This window comes from Antechinus flavipes, chromosome 2, assembly GCF_016432865.1.
Source record: "Antechinus flavipes isolate AdamAnt ecotype Samford, QLD, Australia chromosome 2, AdamAnt_v2, whole genome shotgun sequence".
NCBI lineage: Eukaryota > Metazoa > Chordata > Mammalia > Dasyuromorphia > Dasyuridae > Antechinus > Antechinus flavipes.
The window spans coordinates 396,508,364-396,525,257 of record NC_067399.1 but is presented as its reverse complement, the minus strand read 5'-3'; the positions used below and the strand labels follow the sequence as shown (position 1 = coordinate 396,525,257).

Here is a 16,894-nt window from a genome sequence, read left to right as displayed (position 1 = left end):
CCTTCTTGGCCTCTAATTTCATTTTTTTTCCCCCGGGAAGAAAACTTTTTAAGAGTGGGACGAGGCGGAAGGGAAGGGATGAAACAGAAGGGAAGAAAGAAGAGAAAAGAAGTGAAAGGAAAAGTGAAGAAAGAGGAAAGAAGACAAGAAAGATAAGAGGACAAGAGAAGACTAGAAATGACAAGACAAGAGACCAAACAGAGTGGAAACAAAAGTCCATAGCTTTGAGAGGAATGAGTCTAACTGCAGGGTTTGGGCGAGCTTCCTGCCCGGAGTGATGTGTGTAGTCAAATATAAAAGTCCCGAACGGTCGTCTCCCTCTCTCCAGGCCCTGGGGCCCCGGCCCAGGCCTGGGCCCCGCTCTGCCTGCAGTCAGTGGACGGCCGAATATTTCATTCGTTTTTGTTTCTGTCTCTGGTTGCAGAACCAGACCCGCACCACGTTCTTTTTGAGGTCCAATTTCTCCGCTATGGCTGCGATCTTCTCCGAGGAGGGTCGAGGCTGGATCGCGAAATAAGCTTCTAGAGAGCGCTTCTCTGGCGCTGCGATGGAGGTGCGTTTGCGCTTCCTCTCACTGCCGTTGAAAAGCTCGGGTTTGGTGTTCTTCTCTCGATAGGCAGCCTCTGCCTCCTCTAGCCAGGCCTGCAGGACAGGCTTGAGGGCTATCATATTGTTGTGGGACAGGGTAAGGGATTCGAACCTGCATATGGTGCTTTGGCTCAGTGAGCCAACGCCAGGAATCTTGAGGTTGGCCAGTGCTGCGCCGACGTCCGCCTGAGTCACCCCCAGTTTGATGCGACGCTGCTTGAAGCGCTCGGCAAAAGCTTCCAGCTCACGGGGATCCGACTCCACGTCGCTCAGGCAGGGCATCCCATTGTGGGTGGAGACGGCGTGGGGATGGCCCATGCCCATGGCCTGGTGCAGGTGGCCCATAGCTCCCAAGTGATGGGGGTGGATCTGCGCCGGCATCACGGTGTGTTCTGGGGCCCCTATGCCACTCACTGTCAACGTGGGCGAGATGTGCTCCAAGAGGTCTCCATCCAGCCCCTGGTGCACTGAATGGTGTGGGTGCGAGGTGAGGGCCGCCGGGTGGGAGATGGGCACTGTGGACGAGGTAGAAGTACAGGGCACACTGCTCATGGTATGGTAGGTCGCGTCGGGCTTGAAAGGATGGTTCTTGCCGTGGGAGACAATATCGACAGCCGCCAGAGCTTCAGCGCGGGCCAGTAGACTCTCATCAAAGCTTCCAAATATATTGCCCTGCAGCTGCAAGCAAGAATACGCATAGCAGAGTCAGTGGGGAATACTGTCAACTCAGGATTAAAAAACATTTTCAAGCAACGAGATTCCTCCTCAAAGCTCAGGTCATAAAAATTAATATGAAGGCAGAAGCTTTGCAGGAATAGACGTGTGGATCAGAGACAAGGGAGAGAAAAGAGAGAGGGAGAGGGAGAGGGGTTCAGAGAGAGGCGATTGTTCTGGGCTCCATGAAATAAACATTAAGCAAGCGCCTGTCAAAAAATGTGCCTTAAAGCGGTAATTACGCTTCATCTACATACCTGCGGGGCGGGAAGGCAAACTCGGCGCATAGCCTCTGAACTGGAATGCAGGCTGGAGAATTTAGGCTCCTGGAGGACAGGGTGCATGGTGAAAGGCTGCTTGGCGTTCATGGTCATCATCTTTGCACACCTTGCAGGTAGGCAGTCCCTGACATCGATTCAAGGCTGTCTCTCTCGCTGGCTCCTGTCAAAGTGAGCGGTTTTCAATGCCAGAGCTTCCCTCGCCCTCTCTCTGCCCCCACCTGCTTCTTCACTCATCTTACAAGCAGCATGCCAGGAATAGGACCGGGAACTGCGCGCAGGCGTGCTGCACCGAGGAATTAAAAGGAAAGTAGCCGGAGGAGGCAAAGCCAGTTAGCATCAAAGATGTCTACCCTGACCTGGCCAATTGTTTGCCTCTTAAGTCAATTGGCTTTTTAATTTATATCCCGGGCACCGCTTTGGCGTTTCTCAGCCCCGCCTGGCTCCAGGCATCCCAGACCTTCCTGATTCATTTTTAAAAACCCCAAACCACTCCGTCCTGTCCCCTACTAGCTATGCGGCTCTCTCTGGGATCCGGATCGAAAAGAAGTCCAAGTAAATTAGGGTGTAGGGAGGGGGGAAGAGAAGGAAAGAAAGATGACCCTTCTTCAACCCCCTATCGACTTTGCCAAGAGCCCCCATTTAAAGTGCGCTCCTGGACCTCAGCCTAGTCAGCTTCTGGCAAAGCTTAGTGTCCCCTCAGCTGTTGAGGCAAGAGCCTCGCAGGGGTCAGATGATCCCCTATTTGGGAAAGGTGAAATAGAATCCAGTCCCAGACTAGTTAGTAAGTCCATCTTCTTTGTCACTGACCAGTTCAGCCCAGCACCTTGACGTCTATCTTTTTATGGCCCGAGAAGGGGTGGTGTCGGAGACTGCTTAAGGGGAGTTGTAATGGGGAAGTCCTTTCTCCTTGCTCAGATCAGCAGGTTACCTGTCCTCCTACTGCTTCGGGATTCCCTCCAGGCTAGACCCCCTTAACTTTTCTTTCCAAGTATTGGAAACTCGAATTCACTAAGACTTCTCGGATCCAGCTAAAATCTCGCCAGTCCCTCAGTTCCTCCAGTAGTCAGGCCAGATAAAGTCCCTTTCTCTCAACTCCTGGCTCGGGCACTTTGGGAACTATTATTGCTTGCAAAGCCCCTTCTGCTCCCCTCTTCCTCCCCATTCCGCTCCCACCCCCCCTTCTTGTAAACATCTTGAATAATAGATGGGGAATCCTGGTACAGCAGCAGCGCAGCTCGGCAAAGCTCAAGGCGAAACCACTAAGTAGATCAGCTGAGCCAGGCTAGCCTCAGCCACCTAGAGGAGCAGCAGGGGCTTCGGGTTTCATTGAAGCAAATTCTCTCGGCAGTTAGCTTCCCGAACCCGCCCCGGCTTCATGCAAATGAGGACTTTCGGTGTAAAAATACAGCCCACGTGGACTTGGCTGAAACCGAGCCGGGTCCGGGGCCTTGCCAAGTGCTTCGAAAAGCTTCCCTACAGGGCAGTGTCGGTTTCCTCAGTCCTCCCCCCTCCTTCCACCAAACTTTGCTCTGTAGGGTCAGCTGCACTTCTGAATGAGTAGGGACCCGAATTTCAACTGCCAAGTTAGGAATTTGGGTCCCCATCAGCTGCTCCTCACTTGGAAAGAGTGAGTCCCATAAATCAGAGACTGTACCTGTTCAGCTCCAAGCCTCGAAATTGGACGCACCAAAAGCCTTAAAATTAGATATTGTTGGATTTGAGGGAGAGGTGAATTAGAATGCTAACTCAGACACTAACCGTGTGACCTTGGTTCATTTAATCTCGATCACCCTTGATTTCTTCATCTGTAAAATGGGATAATAATAACACCTACACCACTACCATCTTCATGGTGTGAGGGTCAAATGACAGAACCTATAGAAAGCATTTTGCAAATTTAAAAGCAGTATATAAACTCAGGCTATAAGATGTCACAGAAACGTCAAAGCAGAAAGAGACCTTTGGATTGTCTAGTCCCATACCTTTATCAAATAAGGAAAACAGAAGTCAGGAGAGGAAAAATAATTAACCCAAGTCATACAGCTAGGTAATGTCAGATACAGGATGAGAATTCAACACTCCTACTCACAATAAGTAGCTGCTCCATAATGGAGCTGCATTTGGATTTGGAATTGTTAGTACTAGCATTAGAGATGGGTTGACTTGTCCTCACTTTTCAGTGCTGGGCCCTTTGTGACTGTTTCTAGATGTAAATCCAGCATACGGCTGCAATTTGAGGCAGAAAAAAAGAAGAAAATTGGCACATGAAAGGTTCTGGACCGAGGTCTTAACTTTTTTTAGAGAGGAAGCTCCTTTTCTCACTGGCCATATAGGCCCAGTTTTTGGATAATAAGAGATGGATACTCAACAGAGATAGTGGTTACCAGGGCTAACTGGTTGGGAAGAAAATGCAATCTGATGAGACAAGGGCTAGCCATTTTAAAAGGCAGACACTGTATTCCAGAATATCTTTTCTGCTGACTGTCAAGGAGAGACCAATGAATCTCCAGTCTGACTACCCCAAAACCAATCTCTATTTCAAGTCAATACAGAATTCCTACTTGGAATCCTTGCTCCCTCTGCTGGTATTTCATCTTGACCTTTCCCTTCCCCAGAGTCCAGATGTGAGGAAACTTGGACTTGGCAATTTAACTATGTTGTTGCTTCAGGCCAAGGGAAGGTTGGTGGTGACCAAGAGAGGCACAAGAGTCTAGCAAGTTCTTGGCTTTCCTGGATAGTTGTCTGAAAAGTAAAAGACAATGGGGCTCCCCAGTAGGTAAGAACTTCAAGTTTAACTGTTTATTTTCAAGTTTGGCAAATATTTAGCAAGTGTCAACTATGTTACAGGTACTGTGCTAGGTATGAATATGAAAACAGTTCCTGCACTCAGGAAGCTTATATTCAGTTGTTAGTGATCAGGTGTACAGTGACCATGAGAGAGAATAAAGCTAACCAGCCCACATGAGATGAGAAATAATTTACTCAATAAATCATTTAATAAACTCCCATTATGTACAAAATTATGAAAGGCACTTTGAGAGACTAAAAGTTTAGATAAGTTATATACCTGTTATCATCGAGCTTACAAGAAGTTCGAAAATAGTATCCATGACATGGTCCTCAGAAATCTCTATTTCTGATTGGTCATGGATGTGAGAAAATTAATCTCTTGGTCTCTGGCTGTGGGTTTTTCTAGAATTTTTGAGTTGAAAGGATACTAAGAGGTCATCTAGTCTATCCCAAAGTATTAACATCCCTTACACACCCCTGAAAGATGGTCATCCTACTTCTCCTTAAATCCTTCTAGTGCCAAGGAATTCACTATCCAACAAGACTCTTTCCACCTGTTTCTTGATCCTAACTCCAACATACCCAGTTTTGCTTTTTCCAAAATTGCATTTAGTTCAATATAGCCTAAATCAGCTTAGGTCCATTTCTCAGCAGGTATTTGTAGCAAGTACTTGAGGATACATCTCATTAGGCAAAAGCTTTTCAATTCATGGCTTGGAAATCTTTCAGTGGCACTGAAGAACATCAACTGTATCAAAGGAATCACAGACCTAATAACAGAAAAAAACCTTAAAGTTCATTTTCCAGAAAGGAAACTAAGGCCCAAACAGCTGTGACTTGCCTAAAGCCCCACCGGTAGTAAGAGAGGAGGATCTAACTCAAATCTAGGGTTCCTATTACTGTTTCCTTTGAATAGAAAATAGTTTGGGGAATATAAAAATAAAAATATATTCATAAAAAGGCAGCCTATAAGAGATTGCCTGCCTTAAAAGTATGAAAAGACAGATAATGGTCCATAGCTTATGTAAACAGTGTTCAAAGAAACACTTGTCCATCCCAGGGAAAAAGCTGAGTAATCCTTATGTGCAAAGAGATAGTAACATAACTAATAAATCCACTTTTCTTACCTATGTACTGTGGCTTGGGGGAGTCAACTCTTTGCTTTTGAACTCATGAAGATGAGGGACAAAGAGCTACTGGCCCTCATGTAGTCATGGCTTGCATCTGGTAAGTCATTTAATAAGATCTATAGAAAGTGATTGATCCAGAGTTCAAAAATCTTTCAAACTGGGAATTCCTCTCTAAGGCATTCATCTCTTAGGTATGGCCAGTAACCAAGAGAAAACCTAATCCTGTTTGCTGACAATTATAGGTTACTTCTTAAAGGAAAGAAAAGGCCATAAAGAGCCATTTTCAGACTTTGCCTTAAATTGTGATTGTTGAAGCAAATTGGTGGGGCAAATGTGACTTAAGGCAAAAGAGACACTCACTTCCTGCCACACTGAGACTTCATCTACAATAGAAGCTCAGAACTGAGCTAACATTTGTGACCCTGTTTTCATCAGGTGAATTTAGACAGATAGTCAGATAGTCCTGATAAGGTGGACTGAATTCGAGATGCCATTAGCAAAGAAGGCACCTGGCGGTTTTGGCTCACCAGGTGTTAGCAGCCGGCAGCCTCTCCTTCCTTTCCTTTTCTCTAGCCTCTTTTCACAAACTTCTCACATGTACACACCGCCTCTACAGCTGCTCCTCTACTCGCCTTTCGTCAGCTCATTTTGTATTGTCTCTTAGTCTTAGAGATGATCGGAGATGCCCAGAGGGACTAGGGAAGCTGAGGACAGAGGACCGCATCATCTTGCACCAGTGTCCTGGGGAAGTTTGAAAGGGTCTGGATCTTCTTCTTAGACTGAAAGAGACATCTTGGTATTATAGAGCACTAAGAGTTAAAAGTCCTGAGCTCTAGTTGTAACTCTACCACTTAATTGCTTTGTGGCTTTAGGCAAGTTACTTCTCTTCTCTGGGACTCAGTTTCCTCATCTGTAAAATGAAAGCACTGAATTCATAGTTCTCAAAAGTTAGATAAATCCAAGGAGTCACACAATCCCATCATCAGCTGTGGGTATGAGATAGGTTGAGAAGGAGAGAGGAAAGGGAACACTATTGAACTTGGAGAGATAAAGTCCTCTTTAGACAGATAGCACTATTATTTCAAGCAAGGATCACCAGAAAAACACTGGACCATCATCCAGAAGCACTTTGAGGCGGGAACAAAAATAAAACTTCCATATGCCATATGCCATATGACAGGATTGCTAAGCAGAGAACATCTCTTTAGATGGTTAGTACTCCATCAAAGTCTCTGTCTTCAAGAAATATATATGTAATATAACAACAGCCCAACTTTATATTCAATAAAAGTAATAAAAATGAAGAATGGATCAAGAAGGAAGACGGGCCCTTTGGGAAACTGTATATTAGTTGTAGGTTTGAGATGTGAGAAGGTCTTAGAATAACATTCTCCAAATCACTAGTCTCAGTTCAAAGTAGTTAAGATAACCATTGGGGATTTTCCCTAATTTAGGCAATAGTAAATTTAGTGTCTGAGTTTGAAGTTTCTGGTCTCCAGTAGATGGTAAATGGAGAAAGAAAGAAAAATGCAACCAATTAGTTGCTTAAGGAGATCATTATTTTGTAGAAGGCAGAATATTAAGGACTTGAATTCAAAATCCAGTTTATAAACTAAGGACTTTGACAAATGGTTTCACATTCGTGGGCTTTAGTTTCTTCAACTATAAAATGAAAGAGTAGTTGGGTTAAATGATCTCTAACATCTCTTTTAGCTCTAAATCCTGTGATTCTAAAACTTATTCTGAAAAAGTTTCACTGCCCTATTTAGGGCCTGTTCAGAGCCTTCTGGAAAAACCTGCATCTCTTGGGAAAAGCCAAAGATGAAATGTTAGACAAGGACTTCCCTTGAAGCTAAAGAAAACTCAAGGTTCAAGATGGTGAGAGAAGAAATTATATTTGAACTTTTTTTTCAAAAGGGCAGGTTCAATGACTATGAGGAAAAGAAGTTGTTAGGATAGCAGCAAGAAAAAGGAAATAAGAATATGCCTGATAGGAGGAGGAGAAATGAAGTCTATGTATTTCAGCACCTTGGATATTTCTCAATGGAACTGGGAGGGGAGTCTGAAAACTACCCTAGAGGGGAGAAAAGGGAAAAAGAGGATTTGAGGAGCCAAGACAAAAAGAGAAACAGTGGGTTTGCTCCACTTCATCACTTTTCAGCAAAAGTTAGGTCGAACAAATAGAAATGGAACTTAGCCCTTGAATGAAAAAAAAAAAAAATCAGTTAAAAAAAAAAAAAAAAAGAAAGAAAAAAGAGGGGAGAGAAATGCGGCGGCTTGCTCCCATCAGGGGGGAAATCGGCGTCTTGTCGCCTAGCTCCATGCCCTGATTTATGATAAAAAATTTAGAGGAAATCATTTATATTTTAAAGGGCCTAAATAGCTGCATGAAACTTTTATCTAAAGTGCCACTGTATTTATAGGCAGCTCTTCCATGCTGGAGGTAATTAATAGATGTATAAATTTCATGGCTGCTCTTCTTTCCTTCCCTCTCTTTTTTTATTACTCTCTTGTATTTGGCACCTTCTTGTGAATGGCGACAGAGTCAGCAGCAAGAAGAAAAAAGCTGCAAAAACCCTTCGTTTGAAGTGTCTGCTTAGGAGCGAGTTAGCTCTGCTGCTACACGCTTGTACTGCGCTGACACGCTGTTTGCAGCTCACCGCTCTCAACCTTTCTTCTCTTTCAAGCGATGTTGCCAAAAGACATCAAATGACTTAGGGATCACTTCACCCCTCCCTCACCCCAAAATTCCCTCACACAACCTGCCTTCTTTTAGCTTGCAGTTGTTCTGAGTTGGAGAAATTGAAAGAGCTAGTTATCTGTCTAAAGAAATACAGAGACAGATGAAGTTAACCAAGGGATTAAACACACACATACACACACACACACACACACACACCCCACGACTGAGACCAATAAACAGAGAGACAAACACATACAATGAATATGTATGGGAGAAATAGAAAGAGACAGACAGACATATAGAATTGTGTGGAAGAAATACACAAGTAGAAAGTGAATATTGGAGATAGAGGGAGAGAGAATTAAGAGAAAACAGAGAAAAAGATAGAGACAAACACAGTGAGATGTAGGTGAGCAAAACAAATAGGCAGAGAATGGATGTGGAAGACTGAGTGGGGGACAGAATAGAGGATAGAGGGGAGAAGAAAAGCAAAAAAAAAGAGAGAGAGGAATAGAGAAAAAAAAGACACAGATATAAGATGGAAAAATAGAGGCAGAAATAGAAACCAATAGCCAAGTATGTGAGAAAAAGACAGAGATGGACTATGATATGGAAGATTGAAGAGAGAGAGAGAGAGAACTGGGATTTCCCTAAAAGCAAATTTGCTTAGAGTACATTGCCTTTGGGATAGAGTAATGATACATATTGGTTGGAACTTTACTTTTCTCTAGCTTCCCCCCATATTTCACTACAATCTATTACCCAAAATCCATACTCTCAGTATTGGAAATTTTCTTTCTGCTAGTCTGCTTCATTTATTTCCTCATATATTTACATAATTTTTTTTTCTTAAATTTTAGAAAAGACAACCTTTTTAGGGGAAAATAAGTTCTCAGTCTTGCTTTTTAATTCAAGCTGTAAAAATTAATGTTCTGGCCATGTCTGTTGTCATTGCACTTTGCAAATAAGAGAATTCCAGGAATTCAGAATCCAGATGGTTTTCCATCAGAAATGATGTAAAGATGGCAAGGTGTCAATGCCTTGGACCATTCAATTACTACTAAATAATTAATGAAGTTTATATATGTATGTATGTATGTATTTAAACTGCTACTGATGAAATATCAACAATAAATCATTAAGGATTAAACCATTTAAAATGGTGGGGGTGAGAATATGTGTGCCCATGTCAGTATTCATGTGCATCTGGCTCATGTAGTGGCTGAGAGAACCTGATGTACATTTTCATCCTCCTCTGGGTGACTTCCCACTTAAAATTTTGAGCAACTTGCACATTATATACAGTTGCCATTTAATCTATACTCCCCCTATTTGACAAAGCTGTTCATACTCACAATACTGCTCTCTTTCCTGAAGTAGAATAAAGGCAAATTTTATGCATATTTGTATACATAACATGTATATTGTATACATATATGTGTGTATTTATATATGTATATACATATAAGATCTTTCTTAAAATAGTTTAATTTCTCACACCCAACCTTTGACATATTTGAAAAATTTGTGACTAAAAAATAGAAATATAGCTCTGAAGAGCTGGAAGGAAGTCTAGCAATCATCTTAATTCAACTCTTTAAAAAGGAAAAAAAATAGCTTACTATAGAAGTATTTGAAGTTTATTTAGAGATGCATTTTAAAATATTCCCTTTCTCACTTTTATCCTTCAGCAAAAGAGAGAGGATTTGTAGGTCTATATTCTATGATTTAGAAGCCTTGATGAATAAAATGGGGTTTTAATCCTTAATGCAAAGCATCCACCATAACCTATATATTAGTTCTGACCTAGCAATCTGGTCCAAATGCAGTTTAAAAAAAAATCTTAAAATTTTCAGAAGTCCAAGCTACTACTATGGTATATTGATACGAAAAAATACTCCAAATTGCTAACAATCTGAAAAATGCATATTAAGGCAACTTTGAGGTGATACCCCACACCCTTCAGATTGGCAAAATAGACAAAAATGGCAAATGATGATGTTATGGGAAAACAAGTACATTAATGAATTTTTGATGGAACTTTAAATCTAGTCATTCTGAAAATTAATTTGGAAATGTGTCCCTAAAATCACCCAACTATGTATGTTCTTTTGCTAGCAATGCTAGAGATCAGGAAAAGAAGAAAAGGAGTTACAGGTACAAAAATATTTTTTGTTTATGAATGTAATGGAATAGTATATACTGCTTGCTGTAAGACATGATGGAATAAGTTTCAGAGAAACATGAAAAGACTTTTTTAAACTGATAAAGATAGAATGAGCAAAACCAGAACAACTTTGTAAGACTTGACAACTCTTATCAATACAGTGACCAATCATTTTTCCAGAGGACTCAGAAAGAGACATGTCATTCACCATTGATAGAGAAGTGATGGATTTGGTTTCATATTGAAACATATGCTTTTCAAACATAACTAATAGAGGGATTTTTTTGACTATGCAAATTTATTAAAATGGTTTCATTTTTCTCTCTTTTTCATTGAGAGTGAGGAAATGTAGGAAGAAGAGAAAATAGATTTTTATTCATTTAAAATATTGTATAAAATGTAAATATCACTTCATTTTATCTGTTATTTTATTTATCACCTTTATTTATTAATGAATCTGAGGTGTGATCTACAAAATGCTAGTTTAACCTGCTTTATTCCTTATACATAATTTATTTATTTATTTAATTTTAATTAAATGGTTTTTTAGATGAGAAATCCAGAGGCTCATAGCTAGCTAGGACTCACTGCATTTCCATTATTTTAAATTCCAATGTATATTTCTTCTTAATTTTCTTCATAATTCTTCAACCTTGTTATAATAATGCGCCAGATCCCAATGGTGAGACAGAAGAGATAGTTCTTTTGTTGTGTGTGTGTGGTATGTGTGTGTGTGTGTGTGTGTGTGTGTGTAGTATCTTGACTCTTTAAAATGACTAAGGGTTACTTCAATGCATCAATAGAGGGGTGATCTAATCTACGCTGGGACTCACCAGCATGAGTTTCAATCCCTCCATGCCTTTTCATTCTATATAATTCCTATCTATGCTTTTATGATTCTCTTCCTTGGATGATATCTACCCATCTTGCTGGAGACTTTTCTCTGGTTGTTTTTTTGTGTGAAATATTTGTGTTTTCCATCTATTAGCCTTCCTTTGTTGCATGAATTGCTCAAAACTCTTTCCAGATCTGTCTGTCATACCCTTTCTGTCTGTCATAAAATAAGATTTTATTTACTAAAATACTTTTCTAGTATACTAAAAAAGAATTTGGTGATTTGAAGAAGGCATGATTTTAGTCCTTTCCATTTTCTAGGTTTATGCCCTTATTTTAACAATTCTCTTAAGTAGGTTCATTCTAGTTTATAATAATGTACTCTTCTATAAATATAAATATGTTATTGGTTTGCCTTCAGAAAGGTATACTCTTTGATCTAGTTTCCTAGTAAACCAACTAGTAGCTTTCTAGTAGTAGGTTTTCCTTTGTTCCATTGTAGGAATGAGTTTGTGTTGCTGTCTCTTACCTGGTTCCCTATGTGACTAAAAGTATTTTTTTTAACCAGATTGTGATTAGGGGTCTAATCTATAATCATGAGACACCATAGTCCCTTTTTTCATTGGTGAGTTCTTTCTGCAAACTCTAATTTAAAGAAGGGTTTAGGAAAGCCAAGATTCATTCTCTGAATGCTGTCACCATGTAACCTGCTTTCAGCTCCCTTTCATATGTTATATTCCCTTATTAGAATGTAAGTTACTTGAGGGCAGGGTTGTCTTTCTTTTTGGCTTTATTTGCAACACTGCTACTTTACATAGTGACTGGCAAATGGTAAGCCCTTGACTTGACACACTAGAGTGATTTAGCCCTTATAGGAATCAAATAAATAACTTATCAATATGCTGGAATCAAATGGATCAACTAGTCTTAGTCAACCCCATTTAAGATATTTATTTGGGAGAGAAAAAGACTTGAGTCTCTTCAGTCAAAGAAGCTAAAGTTCAGAATCAAGTGATTGGCAGAACCTCAGCCAGGACTCAAGCCATATCTGATTCCTAGTCCTTTGCTTTCCACTAGACTACATTGCTTCTCCTTATGTATGTGAATGGTGCAGGGATAAAGTGCCAGGCCTAGCATCAGGAAGACTCATTTTCCTGAGTTCAAATGTGGCCTCAGATATTTATTACCTGTATGATATTGAACAAGTCATTTAATTCCGGTTGCCTCAGTTCTTCATCTATAGAATAAACTGGAGGAAGAAATGTCAAATCATTCCAATATTTTTGACAAGAAAACCCCAAATAGGATGATGGAGAGTCAAATGACTAAAATGACTGAACAACAATATGAACAATGTATGTGGGAAAAGAAATTTGAAAAGACTTGTTAAAAAAAAAAAAGGGAAGCTTGTGTATTAACTCAAACTAAAAGTGAAATGCAGACATCTCCTCAAGAAAAGATGAAAAGCACCTTAGCTGTGGAAAGATTATTGCTTCCATTGTTCAACTGAATCTTGGGACCAAGAAAGCAGATTTCTGACATCATAAAACAGATTAAAAAAAAAACAATTCTCCACTGGGTATGACATGGCTGTTCCATTGCACAATCTGATCGAGGAAATGTATCTAGGATTACCCAGACAGTCAATTATTCATAAGCTAAACATCCAAGCATCAATTACCTGGCTTCATGCTCTTATTCATTAAGGAGATTGAACAGTCCAACTTAACAAAGCAGGAGGAAGTTGCTAAGTTACAGAAGTTACTTGACCAGCAACAACACGACTGCTTACACAATATGAGTCTTTCAAGGCAAGAGAGGTCCTAGAGATCAGCAATGTGATAGATCAAGTCATCAAACATACTATAGCTGATTTCACTCTCAGCAAATGGAAAGGTGGAAAAAAGGACAAATAGGGTACAGGGAGGAAGAGTAGAAAAGATGAAAGAGGGAAGGTTTAGAGCAATTTGTGCCACCTTTTGCAAATAAGATGCCTACATATAACAAGAAACAAGAATAATCAGTTGATAAAACATATGCTAATGAGATTAAAAACTGCTTTTCTAATATATAAACTAATAAAATAAAATAAATTTCTATTTCTCAAGGACAAGAAGTAATATTGGTCAAGCCCTGCTCTTACTCTTGGTAATGTAGCTAGGGGTCCATTTTTTACTTTGTCTAAAGAAAAGCTCCAGCATTCAAAATGAAGATCTACTTATATTTTGGGGATTTCTATGTGACTCCCATTCATGCACTATTTTGTCCAACAAAACTGGTTCTCTTATTATTCCTCAAATACATTCCATTTCTCTTCTCTGTCCTATTCATTCCTTCTTCAACTCTACCTCTTAGAATCTCTAGTTTTCTTCAGATCTTAGCTCAAAAAACATGTCCTCTATGATACCTTTCCTGATTTACCCAGACCCCAGTGCTTGTCCCCCCCGAAATTATTTATTTTTTGTACATACTTGTTTTTATTGTCTTTTTCCAATCAAGTGTTCCTGAGAGCAGAAGCTGTTTAAATTTTATTGTTATCTTCCTTGTACCTAACAAAGGGCCCATTATATAGTGGGCATTGAAAATGACTTTTTATTACCCAGTGTACTATTTGGTGTTATGAACATTTATGCTGCTATTGTAATTGACATCACAACATGTCTGATGATCTAGTACTATAGAGTTTTCAAAGCATTTTCAAATTAATAATATCATAACCATGAATGAAAAAGCCTTTATTCCACTGAGACAGAATATTGCAGATTCTACAAGAGATAGTTCAATTTCAAGATGCAAGAGGTGGGAAGGGAGCATTTCCAGAAATAACTTTGATATAAAATCAAAGGCATAAGTAAAACTTAAAATAAGAAAAGAAAATCTGAAAACAGATTTGAGGAAGTTTGAGGAAATTTTCATTTGATTGACAGTGTGATAAAGTACAGAGTCCTAGACCTGCAATTGGGAAACCCAAGGTTCAAATGTTAATTCTAAAACTGTTAACAATTGTGACCCAGGATTGCAATAAGTGACTAGAACACCTAAGTAAACTTGTTAAGAAGGGAGAGGTAGAAAAGGAACCGAAATTTAGAGAACTTAAGGAAAAACACAAGGTTGGGTCAATGAAGCCAAAAATATAGAGGTCAGTGTGGCAAAGCAAATAGTATTTATCAGAGCATGGAAATAATCCTTTGCTCATTTCTCCCACTTGCAAATGAGAAAGTAGAGGATCTGCATGATTTTACCTCCTCTTTACCATAGGATTGTTTTGTTAGGGACTGTATCAGTTGTGTGAAGATGTGTTTCTAGCCTTTCAGAAAACTTTCATGTAAGCAGACTGAGGATCTCCACTGCAGTCTTTGAAATATCCAAGGAGGAGTAATTCTCCTGGTTGCTAGCAGACTCCTGATTCTTTTACAGATTCAGCAGAGTGCTAGAGGCTGAAAACAAGCCAAGATGAGAAAGACTATGTACAGACCTTCCCCTTGCAAAACAACACATCTGCAGCCCCAAATCCTCACTGATGGCCCAGAGCTAAAAGCCCTAACAAATTTGCTATCTCAGCAGCAAGCTGTCTAATAATACCCTCTCATAAATGGAGATAAATTGTGTTTGGAAAGCAGACATCACTTACAAGATTGACAAACCAATTCTGGGAGCCACAAAGGCATCAAGTTCTATTCCAGATTGAAAGTCGACAGAGTGATAGGCACTCTTTTGCAGGTGTGAGACCTGGCCCTCTATCATTGGCACATTCAGTCTTTCAGCAGCTGGACAAAGTCCAACAATACTTTCTATGGACCAAACTCAAAAGAGCAAGGTTTCTTCTAATTCTGTTATTCTTTTAAAATTGTGGCTATGAGCCCTGAAAACCATTTTGCTAACTGATTGGGAAAATTAACAACAATTTTATAATCTAGTCAAATTAAGCATTTCCTCATCTATCTAGTAAAGAAAACCTTTATTAAATATCTGTACCGGTATTGCACTAGGCAATGGAGTTATAGAGGCAGAAATGGGAGTCTCTGCCCTTGAGAAACTTATATTTTTATCAAGGGAGATAACATGTACACAAAAAAACATTTGAGTAAAATAGATAAAGGATAATTTGGAGCTTTTCATCTGTATAAAGTTTAGAGTTTCTATTTTTAACAATGATCAATTTCAACAAATATTTTTAATGTGCATAAAAATTATTATAGTAAGAAAGCATTAAGGGAAAGGAAGAGATAAAATATATGACTGCTGAGCTTAAAGAACAATCAATGGAGAGGAAATAAAACACCATGGGAGATTTTGTTGTTCAGTTGTTTTTCAGTCATGCCCAACTCTTTGTGACCCTGTTTGGGTTTTTTTTGGGAGGATAGATACTGGAGTGATTTGCCATTTCTTTCTCCAGCTTATCTGACAGATAGGAAACTGAGGCAATGAGGGTTAAGTAAGTTGCCCAGAGTCACACAGGTAGTAAGTGTCTGAGGCTGAATTTGAATTTAAGAAGATGAGTCGTTTTGACTCCAGGCCTAGCATTCTATAGCTACATTTTTCTGGCTCTACATGGGAGATTAGAGAGCAATAAAGTGCAAAGATGAGAGTATTGTCCATGTGGATAACAGAAGTCCAGAAAAAGAAATTATTATGGATTAAAGTAGTCTGATAGAATTCATATAAAATATTACTAAAATTGGTTCTTTAAAAAATAAGATTTGGGAGGAGGAAAAAGAAGAGGGAATTTCAGCATCAAATATCACTAAAACAAACGTTTAGAAGTAAGACTGAGCAAGCTGTTCAGTAAGAATCCTGATCTAATTAGGACAGGGGATGTATATGAAGGAGTAAGGAGAAAGAGAATCTAACTTCATTTTAATAGTAATCTTTTAAGGCATCTAGGTGGTGCAGTGGATAGAGCCCAGCCTTAAAGTCAGGAGGACCTGAATTCAAATTCTGAATTCAGACACTTAAAATTTCCTAGTTGTGTGACCCTGGGCAAGTCATTTAACCCCAATTGCCTCAGGAAAAAAAAAAAAAAAGCAACCTTCTGGAAACAATGACTTCAGGATTGATGTTTTATCCCCCAATAAGGATTTTATATCAATTTAGAGGATAGGTCAATAAGAAAGGTAGAAGAAAGAAAGAAAGAAAGAAAGAAAGAAAGAAAGAAAGAAAGAAAGAAGAAAGAAAGAAAGAAAGAAGGAAGGAAGGAAGGAAGGAAGGAAGGAAGAAAGAAGGAAAGAAGGAAGGAAGGAAGGAAGAAAGAAAGAAAGAAAGAAAGAAAGAAAGAAAGAAACAAAAAGAAAAGAAAAGTATTATTATACAGGTGAGGACCTCGTAAGGGCGGCCACCAATGTGATGGCTCAGACAATGTCTGACTCAGACATTGGTATATAACAGAGTCCCATAGAAATTTGACAAGCTCCACAAACATCAGTGGAAGAGAAGACTGCTATAATCACAAACAGTTGACAGGAACTAACTCAATGGTTAGGAAGCAAAGAAAGAGCAATTAGCCCCGGAGAGTTACAGTTTTTTTTATTCGTGATTAAAAGAAATAATTGGGATTATTGTTAAGTTCTAGCAATCCAGTGAAAAATAGAATTCTCCCCCATTTCACTCACATTACCTGTTTCTGTTCCCAGAACTCGTAAAATTTCCATTTTCTAATATCACATTTTACAGAGCCCTTGTCCATAATGCAGACCACATCCTTTTAGCA

General features: G+C 39.5%; 1 protein-coding gene and 1 pseudogene across 1 annotated transcript; one reads left to right on the top strand and one right to left on the bottom strand.

The window, feature by feature from the left end:
• Positions 1–372: 372 nt before the first annotated feature.
• On the bottom strand, positions 373–1,679 carry POU4F3 (POU class 4 homeobox 3). The gene is made up of 2 exons (XM_051973607.1): positions 1,560–1,679; positions 373–1,266 (listed from the first exon to the last, which is right to left on the bottom strand). The coding sequence occupies exons 1-2, from the start codon at positions 1,677–1,679 to the stop codon at positions 373–375; spliced, it is 1,014 nt and encodes a 337-aa protein (XP_051829567.1).
• Positions 1,680–5,586: 3,907 nt separating this feature from the next.
• The window catches only part of LOC127546738 (protein Abitram-like), a 29,306-nt pseudogene continuing 17,998 nt past the window's right edge, over positions 5,587–16,894 (top strand).

Coding starts and splice junctions, on each gene's coding strand:
- POU4F3 (XM_051973607.1), bottom strand. CDS start 1,679: ATGATGACCATGAACGCCAAGCAGCCTTTCACCATGCACCCTGTCCTC. Junction 1,267..1,559: donor TTTGCCTTCCCGCCCCGCAG/GTATGTAGATGA, acceptor TCTTGCTTGCAG/CTGCAGGGCAATATATTTGG.